This window comes from Natator depressus, chromosome 6, assembly GCF_965152275.1.
Source record: "Natator depressus isolate rNatDep1 chromosome 6, rNatDep2.hap1, whole genome shotgun sequence".
NCBI classification, from domain to species: domain Eukaryota; kingdom Metazoa; phylum Chordata; order Testudines; family Cheloniidae; genus Natator; species Natator depressus.
In genome coordinates this window covers 44,001,528-44,023,654 of record NC_134239.1, presented here as the reverse complement: position 1 = coordinate 44,023,654, position 22,127 = coordinate 44,001,528, and the positions used below count along the sequence as shown (strand labels likewise).

The following is a 22,127-nucleotide window of genomic DNA, read 5'->3' as shown; positions in this document are numbered from 1 at the left end:
AGTATCTCCATAAGAATTTTTTCCTAGTCTTTCTATTAACTCCAGACAGACGGCAAAATAAGGGAGAAAAGTGAGACCCTCAAATCCTACCCAATCAGCTGTTAAGAGAGCACACCAATCCAACCCAATTAGCTGTTAAGAGAGCCGACCAAAATGTAAACTCGATAGGATTAACTTCCACACATGCATTTTAATTTGCATAGCCGTATTCTCCTGATATGAATACTCTCAGCTCCAGGAGTGATTCTGAATTGCCAGTCACAGGTAGTGAAATTTTGAATAGCCAGTCACACACACACTTTCATAAGGCTCACTGGAAGTAGAGTAGCAAATGAGGAAGCAAAAAAAACCTACACACAAAAATGTGTAATTCCACCTCTTTATTTTCTGTGTTCCTAAAATCCAGGGACTCTCAACAGCAACAGATGCATAACATCATCCACAGAAATTATTTCTGTCCTTAACTCATGATGGTGTGCCCAAGTATTGCACGTGTAGAGACTGTGTACTAACACAGTGCAGTAGTAGTTAAGAATGTAAGTTTCTTGGTGATTTTTAACCCATCCTTACTTTAAAAATTACAGAGAGTTTTCAGACCATGCAAGACGACAGACTGCTAATGTAATAATTGCAATTTTAGAACAACAACAAAAAAAGGGTAATTTCAATTGTTTTTTTAATTAACCTACCCCCCAACACACACATACCATAGCATGTATGCCAGGCTTCAACCCAAAGAGTTTTGGAACAGTTGATATAGTGAATTCAAAAGCCATAGTTTATAATGGAAATGCTAATGCATTTACCTATAGCAGCTCCAGCTACACTAAAGTAAATATTTCTTTAGGGTAACAAAACACATTGCTTTACCCAGTAACACAAGGTATACAAGTTTTATAATACATATTACTGTCTTTACTTGTACTCATACTTCTCTTTAATATATAAAGCTCTAAAAACAATTCTCTACTATTTTACAATTAAATTAAAACATTTCCATGATTGGCCTAACTACTGATTTTGGTCTAAATATTTTAAACATTAACCATTCCATAAAAATATACAGTTCAAAACATGGTCCCACTAGTAAGACGCAGCCTTCTGAAACAGGCTAAAGATACTCAACCATGCAATTCAGTGCTCAGTATCATCTAACTGATAAATATTCATATTGCATTTCAGACTCTACTCTCAAAAATCTTTAAAATATTATCTTTAAAGTCTTACAATGCTTACAAACATCCAGAAAGGGTTCACATTTCTAACTTGCTTGTAGCAACCAGGCAAGTGTTATTACTTATACACTGGGCCAGCTAAGCATAAACTTCATGCCATTATTTTTAAAATTTTTAACCTTTTACCATCTTTCATACAGTGGCATTAAGTTTACAACTGACTTCATATTGTTCCATGTGAACACAGATTAGAGATGAGCCAGACACTCAGAACTGCACTTTTCAGTTTAAGCCTCTAAGAACTTACTTGTTTACAGTCAGTAGGATGCACTTAAAGCTGCCTTTCAATTGAACAGACACCCAGTGTACTGTCAAGCTACCTCTAGGTGTATACTAAGAGGTGAAGTCATTACAAGAAAGGGCACAGTCCAGAACTTGGTAGATTCCAAGAAATATGTAGCTGTTCAAAAATGTAATCATCTCAACTGTGCTTAAAAATAACACTGCACCACAACAGAGAGTCATTAGCCACTTCGCATCTGGCGGCATCTGATCTGCAGATTTTCTCGTTCCTACCCCAAAGCAGGTAGCACCACATTCCCCAATCATGGTATATTATGATGCTGCTCATTCTGGACTACGAACTAGAAGAATCAGATTTCTCTAGATTAGAAGTAGCTAATAGTAAATCACGTTTTGTTAAAATACGTTATCAGTATTTTTCTTCTTTTGGAATCTTACAGATAATTTTGTGAGGTTTGTTAACTTTTGCAGGTCACTGTAGCTGTCAACCAGGATATCCCACACCATTGTTTAGTTTCGCAAAAGGGAAAATCTTAATTAATTTAAGTATTAACTGCCCCCAATCCTGTGTGACTCATCTCTATAAATGATAGGATTGCAATTGGATAAATTCAAATTCCTGTTAGGACAAATACCTTTTAAAACAAGAAGTGGAAAAGTCAGGGAAATACATATGAAATTCTTTCTGCATTGCATTAAATATATTGTACTTTTTTTCTGAATACGAATAGACATGGATACAATCAAGATGAATAGCAATCAATATACAATTTTTCTCTAACTGCTCAAAAATTAGTATAAAATAATATAAATTATAGGAATGATTGTTCCAGATTTTTAGATGTCAATTATTAAAAAAATCACTAAGTGAATGTTCATTGTAAATTATTTACAGACGAGGTAACAAAATTTCCAAATTAGTATTTATCATACTGAGTTATGACCTACCACATATGTAAAAACAATGCACTCATCAAAAATTACAAAATCCAGTACTTATTACCAACTACACAATAAGTCATGATTAGCTTTATGTAGCTGATGTACAGTATGCTTTTAAGAAGAAAAGTGCCAAAAGCTTCATAGGTAAAAGTCTTTGATTTTTAATCAGTAAGCTCAAATTTTTTTTAAGACGACTTTCATCAATTTTAAAGAAATGCCAAATGAAAATCTTTAGAAAAAAGAATGTTACAAATGTAGAAGTACATCTTATTAAAAATGCATTTAAAAAAGTCTATAAATTTGTCTCACAGTTAAAGATTTATTTGCAAAAGATCTGTAAGAACAACCGGATAGAAATGCTTGTGTAAACTATTTTTTCAAGAAGCATTTGGGTGTTTTAGAACTAAGCAATGTTAGTAATGAAGGCATTTATAAAATTGCAAACAGATTTTTTTTTAAAGGATAGCATCTTTTATAGTTTAGGGCAGTTCATGTTGTTAGGTCACAAATCAAACTGTTAATTGTAAAACCAAGTATAATTTTCTCCATAAATTATAATGTACAGTATTAGTTCTGTTGCCTGCGTTTTGCCGATCTCATTTTTTCAAATCGTGACTCCATCTCTTCCAGGACCTTTGGTGTGTAACGTACAACTAACTTAACCTTTCCTTGAGCTGCTTTCAGCAGTTCTACTGCTTTTTCATGGTGTTCTCCTTCAACGCTCTGTAAAGCATAAACCATTAAATACTACATTAGCAAAGAATACAAGTGTTGCAGAAGATTCTTCAGCTCCTTTGTTACACAAAATATTTCCATTATAATAAAAAACTAGAAGTATGACAGTTTTGAAACTGTAATGCAAGGGGCGCTATCACCCAGTTGAAGACCTGAAGCTTCAACAAGACACCAAACAAATGGTGATGGCAGACTTTGTGTTTTCTTTTCTAACTAGTGTAAAAAAAAGTAATGTGGAAATGAGTGCCAAGCAACTAATTTATCATGGGAGACAGGGAACAAGCAGACATACTGAGAGTCCCTAGATTTTATGTTTTACACACACAATAAGCACAATAAGAGAAACATTTTAAAACATGGTCCTTTACGTTTTAAAGTCTACATTTAATAGAATTTATGAAATTTTCCCTCCAGACAAATAGTATTTAGCAACTTCTCCCCACCACTGCATCCGTTATAAGATCCAGGCATCATATGTTTTATCATTAGTCAGCAAAAGTTATTTCTCTCAACTTTATTATAGTTATCAAACACAATGACATTACTATCCCAAGCCTACCTCCCACTGCTGCTATTAGAAGCTAGAAGGCAGGTGGTGTACCTGTTGATTGGAGGGTTTCCCCGTTACTATAAAGTTACTTACAAAAAGAAAGACAACAGTTAAAAAAAAAAAACACCAAGTTATTTCTCTTCTATTAGATTTAGAAAATGTGCTTGGATATTTTCATTTTTTGTTATTCAGTTGGATGCACAAGTCGTTCTCTTTTTAAAAATCGCATGAGAAGCTTATAAGGATATATGGTGTCAGTAAGAGATTTGAAAAAAAATCAATTGCAAAATAATATGTGAGATTGCTTACAGTTTCTAAACTATGTCTATACAAATATATTTGAATTCTGTTGTAAACGAACAATATACACTAAATGTTACTAGTATAAAAATTCTGGAAATGTCCATTAAAAATATTTTAGTGGACAAGAATCTAGTTTTCAAAATATTCTCTATTCGCTAGGTTCTGGCAAAGGCATAAACATTAAAAGCCTTTGCAACAATACACTGAGCCTTATAAGTGCTAAGTGTGACAGATATTGCAGCCACATGCAGTATCTTTGGTGAGCATATTGCATTAAATTTATTAATATTGTATGTATTATTGTGAGCCAGAGACTGTATGCAACTCTATGAGGAGAGGGTTACCACAGGTCCTTCCGGAACTAAAAGAGGTGTGTGTGTGTGTGTGTGTGTGTGTGTGTGTGTGTGTGTGTGTGTGTGTGTGTGTGTGTGTGTGTGTGTGTGTGTGTGTGTGTGTGTGTGTGTGTGTGTGTGTGTGTGTGTGTGTGTGTGTGTGTGCGCGCGCGCACTACAGTTCCTAGGATTGTAAACAGTTTGCATATACTGGTCCAGGCTGCAGTTCCTAGGATTGTAAACAGTTTGCATATACTGGTCCAGGCTGCATTTTCCAGAAACAAAGAAAGGCCTTTTGGTATAAACGGATGAGCTTGAACTGACTTGGGGTCTTCTTTTTGATTCAACGAACAGGCAGGAACTTGGATCCAGGGGAATTTCAATCCTTGGTCTGAAAGGTTGGAAAGACTTTGGTCTACTGGGGCTCCATAAGACAGATGAGCAATTCCTGGTATGTTTAGTGTGGGGTTTAAATCTATTTATTGTTGGGGATCTTTTTTAATGTTTTCTCTGCAATACTTTTGACCTAAGAATAAACGTATTTTGCATGTTACAGTGCATGGTCACTGGTTAACAAAAAAAACCAAAACAAAAAACCAAAGCAAAACAACACTGCCATTGTCATCAGAGAGAAAGCAATGCACAGGGCAGAACCTTACACAGATTAGCTTGCTGGAGGTATCACAGTGTAAGGCAGGCAACTGTACAGCCTAAAACGTCTCATCAGAAAGGAGAGAGCCATGAATCTCCACCCAAGAAAGGTGACTAGTAGGAGCCTGAAATGGTAAGTGGGCACCCTTGAGGGACCACGGAGGGGGAATACAGGTGCAGTTACTCCTGAAACTGTGACACTAAGTTAATTCTGAATACAGTTATTAAAAACAAGTCTGTTGCATATTATATATATTAAGATGTTAGGAACGTGCTCAGAGGCATGAGAAGAATATTTCTTCATTTAAAATTGGTAACATACAACCAACATACCTTGCATGTGCATGCACACACATCCCAGTTTTATTTATTGTTATAAATATATATTTAAATTTATGCCCACTGTCTGTTAAGCAGGGTGGGTTTGGGTTTTTTTTGTTTTTTTGGAGTGTCTGTGTGTGACGAAGGCAGAAGAAGCCAGTTGAGGCTTGTGGATTCTGGTGCCAGTTCTATACTAGTCTCAGTATATTTTAGAGCAACTTGGGAATTTCTATAAAGATACACTGGCTAGCCCAAGGAACCATGGTACCAACACAGAACAACTGTAGCACTTTGGCCATGACCTCTTCCCATTCCATATGCTGGGGGCTGCAGAACCAGGTGGCTTAAAAGATGACTATGCCTGTTGGGGACATCTAATAGCTCTCCAATTACCTTTGCATCACAAGAGTGGCTATGGTTACAGACTACATGATTGAATTAAAACCTAAGTCATAAAATAAGGTTAGGTACGTACAATTAGTTACTAGAGCCTGAATTTTAACTAGTACATATAAATTAAGAGTTTTTGAAAGTACAATCAAAACTTGTGTAGTTCACTCAGAGCTGTCTGACAGCATCTGAGGAGCAAGAATTGTTCTATAAATATATACACCAAAATAATTTAAAATCCCTTTAGCAGTCTCCTTTTTCTCATCACCCAGAAGGCCGCAGGTTGGTATTTTATGTGTCGTGGCTGAATTTTAAAAAATCAGTGACTGAGTTTAAAGTACATGCTCCTTTTTATAAGAAACTGGAGGAATGGTTTTTAAAATCTTAGCACTTAAGTGAAAAAATCACAGTCCCTGCAAAAATTACTTTATAGCTTGCACTTTGTCATAGTTTTCAGTCTCCAGCAGCATTTTTATCAGGACAATGACAACATCAAAGGACCGTCACATTATCTTGCCTTAGATTGAATGGTTTTGATACTTACCGTACAAGTTGCAAAAATTCACATTATTAAAAGTCTGCAACATCAGGGACACATGTAGCAGAACCACTTTAACACCATTGTAACTAGAGCTGAATGAATACTTGCTTTTTAGGTTTGGTGGCCAAACTAAAGAAATCCCCCAAAAATTGCAAACTAAAACTGATTCCCCCACCCCATTTTTCTTGCTGAAATAAAAAAGCAAAAAAACCTCTCTTTGGTCAGTTCAAAATGGCATTTTGAAATGGTACAGGCTGATTCCAAACAGTTTGTTTCAAAAATTTCAAAACAAACCATTTGACTTTTGAAATTTTTTTTTCAATTTTTATTCAGCTGAAACTATTCACTGGATTTGACCCCAATTTGCAAATAGTTTTGGTTGCACCAAAACAGCATTTTTCAGCAAATTTACTATTTGTTGAAAAAATTATGCCCATCTGTAACTGTAAAACTATTTCATAAGGCAATAATACAGTTTGCTTCAAAATAGAGTACCTACCATCTGACCTTATTTATCCTCCCATGCTCTGAAATATTGCCTCAGGTAATGGTATACTTGTATTACCATTTAGTGAATTCACGTACAATAGCAAAGCATAGTCCAAGAACTCTTGTCGTACTCAAGTTTTTGTCCAATATCCTAGTCTTGCTAATTATGAATCAACTGCAAACAGCAGGATGAAATTTCTATCACTTTGCCAACACTAAAAAAAGGCACCAGGCTTATGCAGACTACAGTCTCTATACACCCTCAAGTGGACACAAGTAGTTACTACAACTGAAAGTTAAAGCCAATTCCTACCACTCCGTTTACAGAAAGAAGCTGGTCTCCACGTTTCAGTCCCCCATGTCTATCAGCTATACCGCCTGGGATAATTCGAGAGATATAGATTGGAGAGTTTTGCTCTTTGCCTCCCATAATGTTGAATCCAAGACCTTCTTCTGTTTTTGGCAGTTCAACAACTCTGGGATGTGAATGACCCTCACTGGCAGCAAATGCAGCAACTGTGGCCTATAAGAAACAAAACTATTTAATTTTTCTTAAAATCAGAATCTTAGAAAGTCTCCATCTCTTATAGTCAGAGGTGGTAAGCATTTGAAAAGGTTTTTGAGACTGACAAGTAAATATAATGTGTATCCTAGGTACCAACATCAGAATACGAAAACTAAGGGGCGTTTTGAATAAAATAACAATGAATGTCATTTTAAATAACAAGTCTTTCATATCTTGTTCATACAACTTACAGATTAACAGGTCATATCAGGAGGAGACATCTATATCACCCTTTTTGTGACAAACTATTACATTCTATTCTAGTTATAGTAAGACTTTTACCTTTGCTGTAGCATTAGCTCTCACTTCTGGGCTACTGCTGATGTCCACAGTTTCATATACGTGCTCATATACCTTTAGGACAAAGTTATTTAGTAGGTACATAATTTAATGGGAAAAATGAATATATAGGTTTTCTGCTTAGATGGTGTGACAAATAATCTGCTGTGTTAGATGTGTGACAAGAGATCAATACTTCTGCTGCTACTCTCAAATTTGCATTTCCTAATTTACAGAGAGAAAGGGTATGTGCCTGAAAGACAATGAATCTGCCCTACTGGAAAGTCACCTCTAGCTGAGGCCACGTCTCTATATAAAGCACTGTAATGGCACAGCTGTATCGACACAGCTGCACTGCTGCAGCGCATCTGGTGAAGATGCACTACGCTGCCAGGAGAGCTCTCCCATTGGCATAAAAAAACCCACCTTCACGAGCGGCAGAAGCTCTCCTGCAGATATAGTGCTGTGCACACGAGCACTTATGTCAGTGTAACTTATGTCACTCGGGGTGGAATATTCACACCCCTGAACAAGAAGTTTTGTAGACATAGCCTGAGACAGGACTGCGATACTAAGTCACACCTTCCCCTGGGCCTAATGAGTGGGCCATTAAAGCACAGTGAATATTACCATTACAACAAAATAGCACTGCTATCACTGAAACCAAAAGCAATAGCTGGATCTGCAGCTACTCCCACCCATGCCCACACACCAGGAAGAACCATTCCGAGTGCAGGTAAGGGAGTGAGAGCCTTGGGGAGATAATAATTAATACTAGAACAGAATGTTAATCATAAGGCGGAGATAGAAGGGCGTTCAGATCTGTACTGACTCAAGAGCTTGTCTTCACTACTAAAAAAAAAAAAGATGCATTTTTTTACCTCAGAATAACTAATGCACATGAGCTATCCCATAACAATACCATGAAGACAAGACACTTTCATTTTACTGCAAAGTAAACTCACTGAGGTCAAACTCTGGCGAGTTTACCTTGTGGTAAAACTGAAGTGTCTTGTCTTCACTGTGTCTTTGCCTTGTGATAGCTCATGTGTTAGTTACCCTAAGATGAAAAACACAGCCCCCTCCCTCTCCCCCCGCCTTTTTTTTTTTTCTTTTTTTTTTAAGTAGTGAAGACAAGCCCTCACTTGCACTGTAGGGTACAGATGCTTGTAGCTGACAGGAAAGTCAAACACTCAAGTTCTCTCTTCAAGAAAGGTATGAATTGTTAATTGGCTTTCTGTAACCTAAGCTAATATATCCTTATCTAGGTTACTTTGGGGCAAAATTTAAATCTAAGTATGTTAAGACAATTGTTGATTTTGTTTTAAATCCTTCCCTACTTTTTTTTTTTAAATAAAGAATTAAGCCCCAAAGTTTGCAGATAACAGATTTGAGGTCAAATTAAAAAGTAATTCAAAACAAACTCTTGCAGCAGCTAGCTTTGTTCCTGCTTAGCAGGTACAACAGTACATATGTTAGAAGCCGGCATATATCTGGTATTTTTGGTAGCTATTTGTTTATGCCAGGTTAACTTACCTCCCTCACAGCATTACAGAACTCACTTTGAAGGACCCTTTGCAAAGCCTGCAGTTTTTGTGGTGGTACTTCTCCACTCCTCTGCAATTTTTCCAGCAACTCAATAGCTCTGCAGATGTCTGGGGAAAGACAGAATATTGATAATGATGAACACTTGACTTTTACTCAGATAACGTTCTTTTAGTGCATTCATGCACACTTTGTAAGTCAGAATTAAGGATGCTTAAATGACAGGTTTCAGAGTAGCAGCCGTGTTAGTCTGTATTCGCAAAATGCTTAAATGCGTTTCCTTTAACACAATCACTAAATACTACTGAGAAGACACCAGTTAATGCATCAACATCCAGGCCCTCCCTCCTCCAATGACTCCTTGCATATCTCATCTTCATGATCCTCATATGTTGAAATCTACTTGTTCCTCTGATCCTTTGAACCCGATCCTAGCTGCCTTTACCACTTTCCATGCCCCATCAATGTGTGCTTTTTATGGTCCCTGTCTCATTCTCCATTCTACTTTGTTTAAAATCAACATTGATCAATATCAGCATTCACACATGGAATGAGGAAGGCAACTACACAGGGTAGAAAAAAAAAAGAATTGAGCAGAAGAGCTGGTATGGGTATACTGGGTAACAGTGCACACTGTTTCAGTTACCCTGATGATTTATCCACTCTCCATCAATAGGGAGACCCACTGCCCAACATAGCTTCCTGGTCACTGCATATTCTGACTTCCTTGACTTCCTGGCTCTTCTTGCCTTCCCAGTTACAGCCCCTACAAACCTCTGAGTCTTGTTGCCTCTATGCCTCCCTTCAATCCATATTTATCCACTGTTACAGAATCTACCCATGTTCACACCCTACATGTATTGTATGTAATTTTTGTACAAGGCATGTCTTGTAACCATTTCTGACTTTTATGTCTCGTTACTTGCATTCTCTCTCTTTGTAGTTAATAAACTTGTTTTATCTAATCCAGTGTGTTCAAGTTGAAGTGCCTGGGTAATGCCATTTGGGGTGACAAGTTATGTACATATGATTCCCTTAAAGGAATAATGTACTTACAATATTTTGTACTCTCTGGGAGAGGACCAGTCAGTACAGTATAGATTTCTGGTAGAAATATGAGACTGGGGGGTATGTTGGGGGTGACCCTGCAGTATAAGCAGGGATGGTGAGACCAAAAGTGTAACCCAAGTGTGGTTGACAGCCTGCAGTTACACGTAGATGCTCAGGGTGTGGCTTGCAAGCTAGAAGGCTATTTGTGAGTAGCCCAGGTGAGAGCTACTTCACCAAGACATTGTAAGGCACCCAAGGTTGCAGGGCAGGGGTAACACAACTGCTCATTAGTCTGGACTGTACCGTGGTATGTCACACCCACCCATCTCATCCATGATAAATATTGGCAATGGGAGCTCCTGTCTGGCAGATCTGAGATCTACTGTGACATACCACCAGGGCTTTGCTAGATGGAGGGATTACTTGCATAGCAGAGCTACAAGTTTCACCTGCCAGGCAACTCTGTACAAGCCTCCCGCACTACTTCCCTACATTGTTAAGGCTGAAACATGGTCAGAGGTGGCAAAGAAAATCTTACAGGAAAATTGCCTGAAAAAGCAAAGTTCATTGCTCTGCTTATTTCAGGTGGTGGAATCACCTATGGATTTTCTGAGTAGAGTTCTGGTCCAACTGACTGGGAGTACAGCTGACTAAGCTTAAACACTTCATAGGAAGCAGGTATGGACAGAAGAAGGGAAAACAGCTAAGGTCTGTTACTGGGCGACACTGGCCCTTTAAGAGGAAGCAGGGCCAAAGCTGTGCCATCAGCTCACTTCAACTGGGCTTAAGTGGGGGGAAAGGGGGAGTAGGAGAAAGCTGGTGAGTCAGAGCAGCCTGAGAGCACTGACAGAGAGATAGAGAATGGCAGGTGAGAGCTGTCTGAGGAGGAACAGAGACCCAGGAAAGAGAAGCAGCAGCAGAGGAGAGCTGGTAGAAAGCCATTGAGAAGAGCGAAGTTGATGGTGAGGACTGACCAGAGCTGCGGAAAACCTGCCAAGTTAAAGGAGAGCTTGTCAGAGGTTCCTCGGAAGAACCACCACCAGCCTGGTTAGGAGAAGCTGAGCCCAAAACAAGAGTTGATGCTGGAGAGTGGATCTCAGAGCAGGAATAGGACTCATAAGCAAAGAGGCCTGGATGTGTGGAACATTGTGGGAAGAACTCCTTGCAGCAGGCTTGAGTGGAGGGCTGCAGGAAGCTCAGCTCCAAACAAGGGGTTTGTCATGCAGAAACATTCCCTGAGCTGGGGTATGACTCACAGAAAGGGAGGTTTGGCTGAGTGGAACAGTGTGGGGAGTTCTGTTGCAGGAGCCTGTCTCAGGGCTATGGGATGACACTTATGGGAGAGAAGCAGGCCTTGGAACTCTCAGGCAGAAGACCTGGAGAACAGGGCCCTGGAACAGCAGCTGAATGAACCATGATAAAGTGGTTACTGACTCTCAGATGGGTGACCTGGGAATCATGACCTTTGAATGGGATTGAAGAGCTGATGGACTGCAACCTTCTTTTACTTCAGGGTTTCAGAACGATAGTTTTATCATGAATTCTGTGGACTACTACTGCTATACAGCACCATTCACTAGGGCCAGAGACAGATAAAAATAGCTCTCTCTCCTTTCTGGGGGCAAGATGCTACACAAAGAAATTCTTATATGGAAGATAGTTCACCTCGCAATGACTTCATAAATATCTGCTTCAATTACCTTTAGTAAATGAAATAGCCAAACAATCATTCATTTTCTGATATAGCTGTAAAACTAATCTGAAAAGTTTTCAAAATAAATCACTGTTTAAAAATGTATATAGTGTGGACCTTCTAAAAATGAAACCTACATCTATCTCTGAGTTGTGAAGAATATGTATTAAGATTAGAACAACCAACAAGAATGCACTTTTATGTAGAAAACCATGATTAAATAGAGTCTTCTTGACTAATGATTTAAATCAATTTGATTTAAATCAAATCCACCCTGCTTTCACAGGACGCATACACCCTTCCAGTTTTACAAGTACCACAGGGGAGCAAAGATCAGAAGTTTTCCCTCATGCAAATCTACATATACACACAATACATTACAGCTTTATTTATAAACTGTTCATTCAACCAAAAATACAATAACTTTTGCACAGGCTTAAAGGAATTTAGTTATAGCGAGAAATTAGGCAGAGAATGATAAAACTTATTTTTAAGGACAGCTGATAGCTCCACTTCTTCCAAACAAAGCTTAAACAGCATAGTGTGAAAGAGTACCTGAAAAGTTAGATTATTCTCTTTGTGACACTGGCGGACCAGATGCCAGCTCTTGCCAATGCTTTAGGCTGCAGCTGAGCACCGACAAAGTCATTGCTGGAAACCAGTCCAGCTCACCTGCGTGTTAGTATGGTTAAGATGAGTACTGGACTTATAACTATCTGTCTGGACTTTATGAATTACTAGTAAATCGCTAAACATATTAATCCTACTTATAATGTCTGTATCCCATGCTAGAAGATGATATTTAAGTATTTGCTATATAGTTCAGAACATAACCCACCAAACAAGAAAAAACTTCACCTAGTACTAAATCCCTATGAAAGATGATTTCCTCTTGCCCATCAGGAAGGACTATCAAAACTAAATGGGCCATTGTGAAACATCACAATACAAAATGTTAATAATTGTTCCTGCACAGGCTATGTGCAAAAGGGCTCATCCCATCATCTTGAATTCTGGAAGAAGGAAAAAAGGAGAGTGAACAAGAAAATTTGTCATCTCTTTGCTGTTTGAATTCTGACAGGGCTGGAGCTAGGAAACAGATGCAGAGATCCCCCATGGTCAACCTGGGTTACCCCTAATAGGCATTCAGTGCCAACAAATTGGTACAACTCTGTAACCTTTTGGACCCCTAGACTGTAACTAATTTGTGTGTGTATGTGTGTATATATATATTATACACACACACACATATACACAGACACACACACAAAGGATTTATTAACTACTCATTTCTTTTTCCTGGTTAATAAATCCTTAGTTTACCTTAGGATTGGCTATAAGCAGTTGTCTTTGGTGTGATATCTAAACTACCTATTAACCTGGGGTAAGTGACTCATCTCTGGGGAGTGGAAGCAACCTGAAATCTTTTGTGATCTTTGGTGTATGGCAACCAACTATCACTAAATCCAACTTGCCTGGGTGACAAGATAGACTGGAGTGCCCAAGGAGACGGTTTGCAACTCCATGGTAAGATTTTACAGTGCTTCAGGGAGTCATATTTGTTACTGGGTTGGTGAAATCTAATTACTGCTGTGGGAATTGTGCACCAAAAAATTAAAAATTCTGTGCATAAGTTAAAATTCTGCAAATGTTATTGGTCAAAATAATACTGTATCATCTCACCAGTTTCAATTATTTTGGAAATTTATTTCAAAATACCTGTCAGCAAGTATGTCTGTAACAATACAGACATACACAAAAATTCCCTCAGGAGTAACGAGTTAAAGAAACCCCTATGACAACCCAGTTCCTATTTCTCTGCCTCCTCCCTGACCCCAGCCCAGACACTCACACTCCCTACCCTCCAGAGGCCAGCTGCACATTCCCCCCCCCCCCCCCGACACTCAGACCCCCGAGCCTCAGAGGCCAGCTGCAGCCCCCCCCATCCTGGCCCAGACATTCACATCCTCTACTCCCCAGAGCCCAGCCACCCCCAACGCCAAGACACTCACATCCCGTACCCCACAGAGACCAGGGATCCAGAGCAAGAAACAGTCCTTTGCTGGGTCCCAGGCTTGCACGGAGTTTCCTGCGTGCTGCCATCTCCTTCCTTCAGTGCTGGGAACTGTAGCTACTGGGAACCCTCCAGTTCCCTCCTCCTCCCCTCAGCTTTGTCTTTTATTTGCAAGCTGGACTATGCCAGGTTCAGTGGCCCCTAGTAGCAGCCAACGTCTCTGTAGCCCATTTTGGGGTGTGGGGGGGGATTTCTGCAAAATTCTGCATTGTGCAGTAGCGCAGAATTCCCTCAGGGCTATCTAATTATAGAACACACATCCAATTTGGGGGGTCTGCCCTGCTTTTTGACCATCTGCCCTGAGGTTGGCACTCTCAGTCGTGAACCACTCCAGACAGTGTGATGCTCTTTTAGTGAACATTTAAGGTTGCAGAACAAGACTTAGAATGCCTGGAAATATATATATATATTTTTTTAATAAATGCAAAGTTGATTTGGTAAAATTTTTTTTCAATATCGAATCAGGCTCTGACGCAATAAAAAATTTCCCACCAGAAGCAAACACTGCATAAATAATTACATTATATAACCATAATAGTAGTACTATTACATGTGCTGTGGAGTCTAACATTCCTTTCTGTAGCAAGTCTTCCATTGTTTGCACTTCATGCTGAACTAGACTGAACTGTCCATCCCATCTAAAGCATTTATAATCAGATTACTAATATCTGGATGCCTAATACTCTACTTTGAAACAATTTTTTTTTTTTTTTTTTTTGCCAAATGGATATCATGCTAGGGTTTGACTACCTCCCCTTCATTCTTCAGTTTCTACTATTCAAGACAGGAACCTGATAAAAGGGTTGCTTTTTTTTTTTTTTTTGGGGGGGGGGGGGGGGGTTCTTGCAAAAAGCTCAGAAGACAGACTAGATCTTCTCTGGTAAGGTATTCCACAGTCAAGGAGCTGGAACTGAGAATGCCTTGCCTCCAGCTCCCTGAAATTTCATCCTAGGAACTCAATTTCCATATCCCTCTGAATGAAACTGTGTTGGTCAGTCAAAAAAAGGCAATCTCTGAAGGACCCTGACCCCAGCCCAAAATGCGTTTCAAAGATTAAACTAAGGATGCAAATAGGGAGCCAACAGAGGGTACAGGGCACTGATGTGATGTTCTTTTGCTTATAAGTTCCCCAAAAGAGTGGCGAGGCCACACATTGCGTTATATAAGGTGGAGTAGGATTTAATTTATGTCTGTAGAATGCTCAGAACCTTCAGACACTAATTTTGAGATCCAGTGTGTCTTTTACACAAGTACAGTGTAAGGGGCAGTACATAACTGCATTGCCCCAAAAGCAGCTCAAGCCTGGCTGATGCATAAATTTTGTACCATTATAATTATTTCATGCACTCAGATTCTAAGGCCAGAAGGGACCATTGTGATCATCTAGACTCATCTCCTGTATAACACAGGCCACAGAACTACCCCAAAATAATTCCCAGAGCAGGGGTAAGTCGATTATTTTTTGTCAAGGTTCAAATTTCTTGGTCAAGATATAGTCAAGTTCCAAACTCCAGAGAAAAATAATAAAAAATAAGAATAATGATGAGTAAATAAAAACATTTCGGGGTCTATTCAAAAGCGTCTGGAGGTCCAGATTTAGCCCGCAGTCTGCCTATTGACTACCCTTATCCTAGAACCTATCTTTTAGAAAAACATCCAATCTTGATTTTAAAATTGCCGGTGATGGAAAATCTACAGCCCTTGGTAAATTGTTTTAATGGTTAATTACCCTCACGTAACAATTCACACCTTATGTCTGGTTTGAATTTGTCTAGCTTCAATTTCTAGACATTGGATCATGTTATACCTTTCTTGGCTAGACTGAAGAGTCCTCTATCATCACATGACAGCTTCCCAGGTAGGTACTTAAAGTAAGCTACTTATAAATTAATCAAGGCACCCCTTAACTTCTTTTTGTTAAGCTAAATAGATCGAGCTCCTTGCATCTATCACTAAAAGGCATGTTTTCTAATCCTTTAATCATTCTTCTGGCTCTTCCCTGAATCTTCTTCAGTTTAACATCATTCTAGACTTGCGGACACCAGAATTGGACACAATATTCCAGCGCAGGTCACAGCAATGCCAAAGAGGGAGTAAAACAACCTCTCTATTCCTACTTGAGATTCCCATGTTTACGCATCCAAAGATTGCAATGGCCCTTTCGTCCAGTTAGGGGGCGTGATTTTTTAAAACAAAAATAGTTATACAGGTGTAACTGGTATCCAGAGGGTGAATGCTGATATTCCAATATAAGCACTTTTATGCTGGCATATCTTTTTTCATACTAATACAGTTAATGCAGTACAACTTGTGTATAGACAAGGCCTCAGTCCCGATCTCTCTCCAGGTTCTCCTGGTGCTCTGAAGAGGGAGTAAACTGAACTAGGTCTATAACTGGAACAACATGCCTTCCCAAGAGTAGCTATGTCTCCTCCACTCCCACCCTGCCCTATTCTGCCCCATTCACTCCCACCCACCAGCATGAGGTTGAGGAGGTGGGGGAGATACAACAGTTCTATGAAGCCTTCCTGCACTGCTACCCATGATGTGGTTAACTGGGCACTTTGTGCTCCCTTTCACTGCCACACTAGGTATGCCCCAATTTGGGCCATTATTCAAAACAACAAGAGACTAAATTGAATACTGAACTGACTCAAGAGGGGCTTCAAGGAAAAAACCTCACACACTTGGAGATAATGCCATTAAAGGCAGCAAATTAAAATAATTAACAAAAGCAACCAAACCCACACCACACTATTTAAAGGATGGATTATATTTGCAGCAAGCAGATATACTGATTATCACACGCACTTTAAAAGTGAATTTTTGGTGACTGAGGTAGGAACTAGACTGACAATCCTGGAGGCAAAGTTAACTAGAGCAGATGTATATTAAAGACAGCAGCAGTGCAAGGTTCTCTACACTATTCTACTAGTGCCACCACTCTAAAAGATAACCTCAAGGTGTGAGAGGTTAGTCGCTCATCCTTGGCCTCCAGTGAAAATTGCTAAAAAGGGTGTTGGTTGTGATTCAAGCAAGAGAGAAGAGATTTCTTCTATATTTGCCTCTATATGCAGTATCGTAGCCATGTTGGTCCCAGGATATTAGAGAGACAATGTGGGTGAGGTACTATCTTTTGTTGGACCAACTTCTGTTGCTGAGAGAGAGACAAGCTTTTGAGCTTTCAGCTCTTTTTCAGGTCCTGAAGCTTGTCTCTCTCACCAACAGAAGTTGATCCAATAAAAGATATTACCTCACTCACCCTGTCTCTCTAATATGTGCCTCTGGTTAGCAGATTTAGTCCTGTTGCTAGTAAACGTGTGGTAATTTTTTAAAACATTTTCCCTCATTTCCTAGGTTACACACCAACTCTCTGTAATCAGTTTATTCCCTTACCTTGATAATGTCATTTAATTATCCAAAGTCAACACTACCACAATTAACAGAGGTTGGTTGTTTCTGCAAATAGTGCTGCCTGTCAGTAGATGTCATATATACACACACAACTATACAGTACTCTTTCCCCCCTCCTTTCTTAAGAGGCAAGACCAATATGCAAGAAAACATAAAACAGTTCTTTTGTTCCACTGATTCCTACTAGATAACTCTGCATAGATTTGTTTGTTTTCATGGATAAAGCACAATGGCAGGAGGATGCTGCCCCAGGTTTTACCAAGAGCAGCTAATCCCATTGCAAAAGCAGCTGCTCTAATTCGCAAGCTTTGGGGGAGGGGAACCGCTACAAGTGATTTATTTGTGGAACAGGGAGAAGAGAAGAAAATAATCAGAGTTTCAAGAGCTGCATTCTGAGGTAGACAACATATCTGAACTAACAATATATGCATTTACTCTCTCACACACAAATATATTAACTTTGAGTTACGACTGTGTATCTCATAACCCGATGCATCCGATGAAGTGAGCTGTAGCTCACGAAAGCTTATGCTCAAATAAATTGGTTAGTCTCTAAGGTGCCACAAGTACTCCTTTTCTTTTTATCGCATAAATGCACACTAGTAAAAAGCAATGAAATAGGCTGTTAAGTTATCCACACTCCTGCTCATTTCCTTTTCTCAACTTTAACTACCTCCTTTCCATCACCCAAATACCACTGCATCCCAAACAATCAATATTCAGCCTAATGCCAACCACTGATTATGCATTAATGTGTTCAGAGACTCAATGTGGGGTTGATGTGACTTTCAAAAACTGCACTGTACCTGTACAGGATTTTGTATTGATGTGACAGACATGGTGCTAGACTGAAAACAGTCATTAGAGAAGGGACTTGAACTTAAGAAGGGTTTCTTCAGGTATGTTGGCAACAAGAAGAAAGCCAAGGAAAGTGTGGGCCCCTTACTGAATGAGGGAGGCAACCTAGTGACAGAGGATATGGAAAAAGCTAATGTGCTCAATGCTTTTTTTGCCTCTGTCTTCACTAACAAGGACAGCTCCCAGACTGCTGCGCTGGGCATCGCAACATGGGGAGTAGATGGCCAGCCCTCTGTGGAGAAAGAGGTGGTTAGGGACTATTTAGAAAAGCTGGGCGTGCACAAGTCCATGGGGCCGGACGAGTTGCATCCGAGAGTGCTAAAGGAATTGGCGGATGTGATTGCAGAGCCATTGGCCATTATCTTTGAAAACTCGTGGCGAACGGGGGAAGTCCCAGATGACTGGAAAAAGGCTAATGTAGTGCCAATCTTTAAAAAAGGGAAGAAGGAGGATCCTGGGAACTACAGGCCAGTTAGCCTCACCTCAGTCCCCGGAAAAATCATGGAGCAGGTCCTCAAGAAATCAATTCTGAAGCACTTACACGAGAGGAAAGTGATCAGGAACAGTCAGCATGGATTCACCAAGGGGAGGTCATGCCTGACTAATCTAATCGCCTTCTATGATGAGATTACTGATTCTGTGGATGAAGGGAAAGCAGTGGATGTATTGTTTCTTGACTTTAGCAAAGCTTTTGACACGGTCTCCCACAGTATTCTTGTCAGCAAGTTAAAGAAGTATGGGCTGGATGAATGTACTATAAGGTGGGTAGAAAGTTGGCTAGATTGTCGGGCTCAACGGGTAGTGATCAATGGCTCCATGTCTAGTTGGCAGCCGGTGTCAAGTGGAGTGCCCCAGGGGTCGGTCCTGGGGCCGGTTTTGTTCAATATCTTCATAAATGATCTGGAGGATGGTGTGGATTGCACTCTCAGCAAATTTGCGGATGATACTAAACTGGGAGGAGTGGTAGATACGCTGGAGGGCAGAGACAGGATACAGAGGGACCTAGACAAATTGGAGGATTGGGCCAAAAGAAACCTGATGAGATTCAATAAGGATAAGTGCAGGGTCCTGCACTTAGGACGGAAGAACCCAACGCACAGCTACAGACTAGGGACCGAATGGCTAGGCAGCAGTTCTGCGGAAAAGGACCTAGGGGTGACAGTGGACGAGAAGCTGGATATGAGTCAGCAGTGTGCCCTTGTTGCCAAGAAGGCCAATGGCATTTTGGGATGTATAAGTAGGGGCATAGCGAGCAGATCGAGGGACGTGATCGTTCCCCTCTATTCAACATTGGTGAGGCCTCATCTGGAGTACTGTGTCCAGTTTTGGGCCCCACACTACAAGAAGGATGTGGATAAATTGGAGAGAGTCCAGCGAAGGGCAACAAAAATGATTAGGGGTCTGGAACACATGACTTATGAGGAGAGGCTGAGGGAACTGGGATTGTTTAGTCTGCAGAAGAGAAGAATGAGGGGGGATTTGATAGCTGCTTTCAACTACCTGAGAGGTGGTTCCAGAGAGGATGGTTCTAGGCTATTCTCAGTGGTAGAAGAGGACAGGACGAGGAGTAATGGTCTCAAGTTGCAGTGGGGGAGGTTTAGGTTGGATATTAGGAAAAACTTTTTCACTAGGAGGGTGGTGAAACACTGGAATGCGTTACCTAGGGAGGTGGTAGAATCTCCTTCTTTGGAAGTTTTTAAGGTCAGGCTTGACAAAGCCTTGGCTGGGATGATTTGATTGGGGATTGGTCCTGCTTTGAGCAGGGGGTTGGACTAGATGACCTCCTGAGGTCCCTTCCAACCCTGATATTCTATGATTCTAAGTGTCTCTCATTTCAGGTGAGTACCCTGACCATTATGCTACAAACTCTCTCAAACGATGTCTCTCTCTTGTTGACCCAATGGCTATTTAAGTATTTTCTACAAAGTGGAACTGCTTCAACAGAAGAGATAGACAGCCTCATCCCAGAATCCACCACAGCCCAGTGGTTGGGGTACTCATGTGAGTTAGAGATGGGGGCAAGCCTATGCTCTGACTTGGGGCTTTGAACCAGGGGACCCACATCCCGGGTGAGTGCTCTAAGCACTGGACTATTAGGTATAAGGTGGAGTACAGGCAGAAGCACCACCACCTCCTTCCCCCGATAAGCTTACAGCTTTCTATGAATCCCACACTTAGACTATGTCTACACTAGAGAGCTTACAGCTGTTGTACCAATGCAGCTACGCTGCTGTAAGATCTCTTCTGTAGCCTCTCTGTGTCAACAGGAGAGCGCTCTTCCATTGACATAATTAAACCACCCCAATAAGCGGCGATAGCTATGTTGGGAGGGGGAGAAGCCCCCCCCCACAGCGCTGTCTATACTGGTGCTTCTGGCAGCGTAACTTATGTCGCTCAGGGGTGTGGTTTTTTCACACCCAAGCAACATAAATTATACCAACAAAAGTGGTAGTGTAGATGTAGCCTTAGGTATTTAACTCTCCCCATGTACTGTATAGGCCTAGGCACCTAATTCCACTTAACAGCAGGGTGCCTATAAATCAGGTGCTGCAGTGCTCAGGTTGCATCCTAGCCTGGTTGGTCGGGATGAGTGGAAATAATATGAATTGGGGAGGGTGGGAGAGGATAGGAGAGAATTACTTAAAGTTGAATAGATGGTTTATTAGACATTTACATCATTTATTTCCTTGTTTATTGCCTCTTTCACCCATTCTGACAATCTATCAAGTTTAACTCAAAGTTGAGAAGTTTTCTATGTGTAAAATTCCTACTATCGCTATCCCTCACAAGGTGTGTGCAAAACACTATCCAGTAAGACACAAGTCCAGGATGGAGCGGATGGGGAAATTCTAACAAAACTGTAAAGGGAAAAAATTTTTTAAAAGTTTTTTTTCCCCACTGAAAAACCAAACTCAGCCTTGCAGACATTCACTTAAGTGATGAAAGCCAAAAGGAAAATCTGTGTCTAAGATTATCATCCGCGGGAGCCTGATAAGAAGGAATTAATTTCCTGCCTTGGGGGTAATTAGAGGAACCCCAAAAGAAAAGGAGTACTTGTGGCACCTTACAGACACCTCTGCCTTAGAGGAACCCAGAGACATGTTGGGAGCGGGAGGGGTGGGAGTGGGGAAGAGAAAGAAGAAGAGACTAATGGTTAAAGTGTTTCTGCTGCTCCAACCAGTACTTCTCGCCTCGAAGATCTACAAGGAAAATTCAAAGGCCCCGGGAGGACCCGGCTCGGGAGAGGGAAGGGGCCACCGAAGCGAGAGCCAGGACAACACGGCCCCGCTGGGCACGCACTAGAAGACCCCAATGCGCCCAACCCCTGGGGCCGCCGGGCACCTCGGGGCTCGCCCCGGCCGGCCGGCGCAGACGGACGTTGCTCTGGCACTCCGGGGGGACGTGTCACGGAATTGCCGCAGCCAAGGGGGACGGTGGGGAGAGGAGCCCACCCAGGGCTCCGCCCCCTCGGACCGCGCCCGCCCAACAGCGCGGCCCGGCTCCGCTCCCCGTCAGGAGCCAGCGGGCCGGCACCGAGCGCTGCGGCTGCGTCACCCAGCGCGGGGAGCCGGGCAGAGCCCCGCACGCCGCTCCCGGCCGGTGGGGGTGGCCGCTCTCCGCCAGGGAAACGGCGGCGAGGCTGGGCCGGAGCCGCGCTCACCTCGCTCCAGCCGCACAGACTCGCCCAGCGCCGCCATCTTCTCCTCGCTCGCACCCGGAAGTGACGCGCACCGCGCGGAAGGCCAAGGCGCGTGGGGGCGGCGGGGCCCAGCCGTTGCCTGCAGGGCGGGGTCCCGGGGCTGGTCCCGCAGCGCGATCCTGGTGTGTCTGGGTCCAGGCCCGCCAGCTGCGCGGCCCAGCGCCGGGGCGGGCAGGAGGCTTCGCAGCTGGGATACCGGCGCCGCGCGGCGGCGGCG

General features: G+C 41.5%; 1 protein-coding gene across 2 annotated transcripts; it reads right to left on the bottom strand.

Moving 5' to 3' along the window:
• Positions 1 to 2,797: 2,797 nt before the first annotated feature.
• LIN7C (lin-7 homolog C, crumbs cell polarity complex component) lies at positions 2,798 to 22,023 on the bottom strand. Of its 2 annotated transcripts, XM_074955161.1 has the most exons (5): positions 21,872 to 22,023; positions 9,113 to 9,231; positions 7,580 to 7,651; positions 7,046 to 7,255; positions 2,800 to 3,143 (listed from the first exon to the last, which is right to left on the bottom strand). In XM_074955161.1, exons 1-5 carry the CDS (start codon positions 21,906 to 21,908, stop codon positions 2,988 to 2,990), a joined length of 594 nt encoding a protein of 197 aa, XP_074811262.1. In that variant the 5' UTR covers positions 21,909 to 22,023; the 3' UTR covers positions 2,800 to 2,987. The 2 variants fall into 2 exon arrangements, with proteins under 2 accessions (XP_074811263.1, XP_074811262.1); XM_074955162.1 differs by lacking the exon at positions 7,580 to 7,651 and having other exon boundaries at positions 2,798 to 3,143.
• Between the last annotated feature and the right edge of the window lie 104 nt (positions 22,024 to 22,127).

Bases quoted from the DNA above. Each gene is read 5' to 3' on its own strand.
- LIN7C (XM_074955161.1), bottom strand. From the start codon at position 21,908: ATGGCGGCGCTGGGCGAGTCTGTGCGGCTGGAGCGAG. The intron at 7,652-9,112 runs GTAAGTTAACCT...TTTGTCCTAAAG, and splicing joins TCTGTAATGCTGTGAGGGAG to GTATATGAGCACGTATATGA. The intron at 7,256-7,579 runs GTAAAAGTCTTA...TGTTTCTTATAG, and splicing joins GAGCTAATGCTACAGCAAAG to GCCACAGTTGCTGCATTTGC.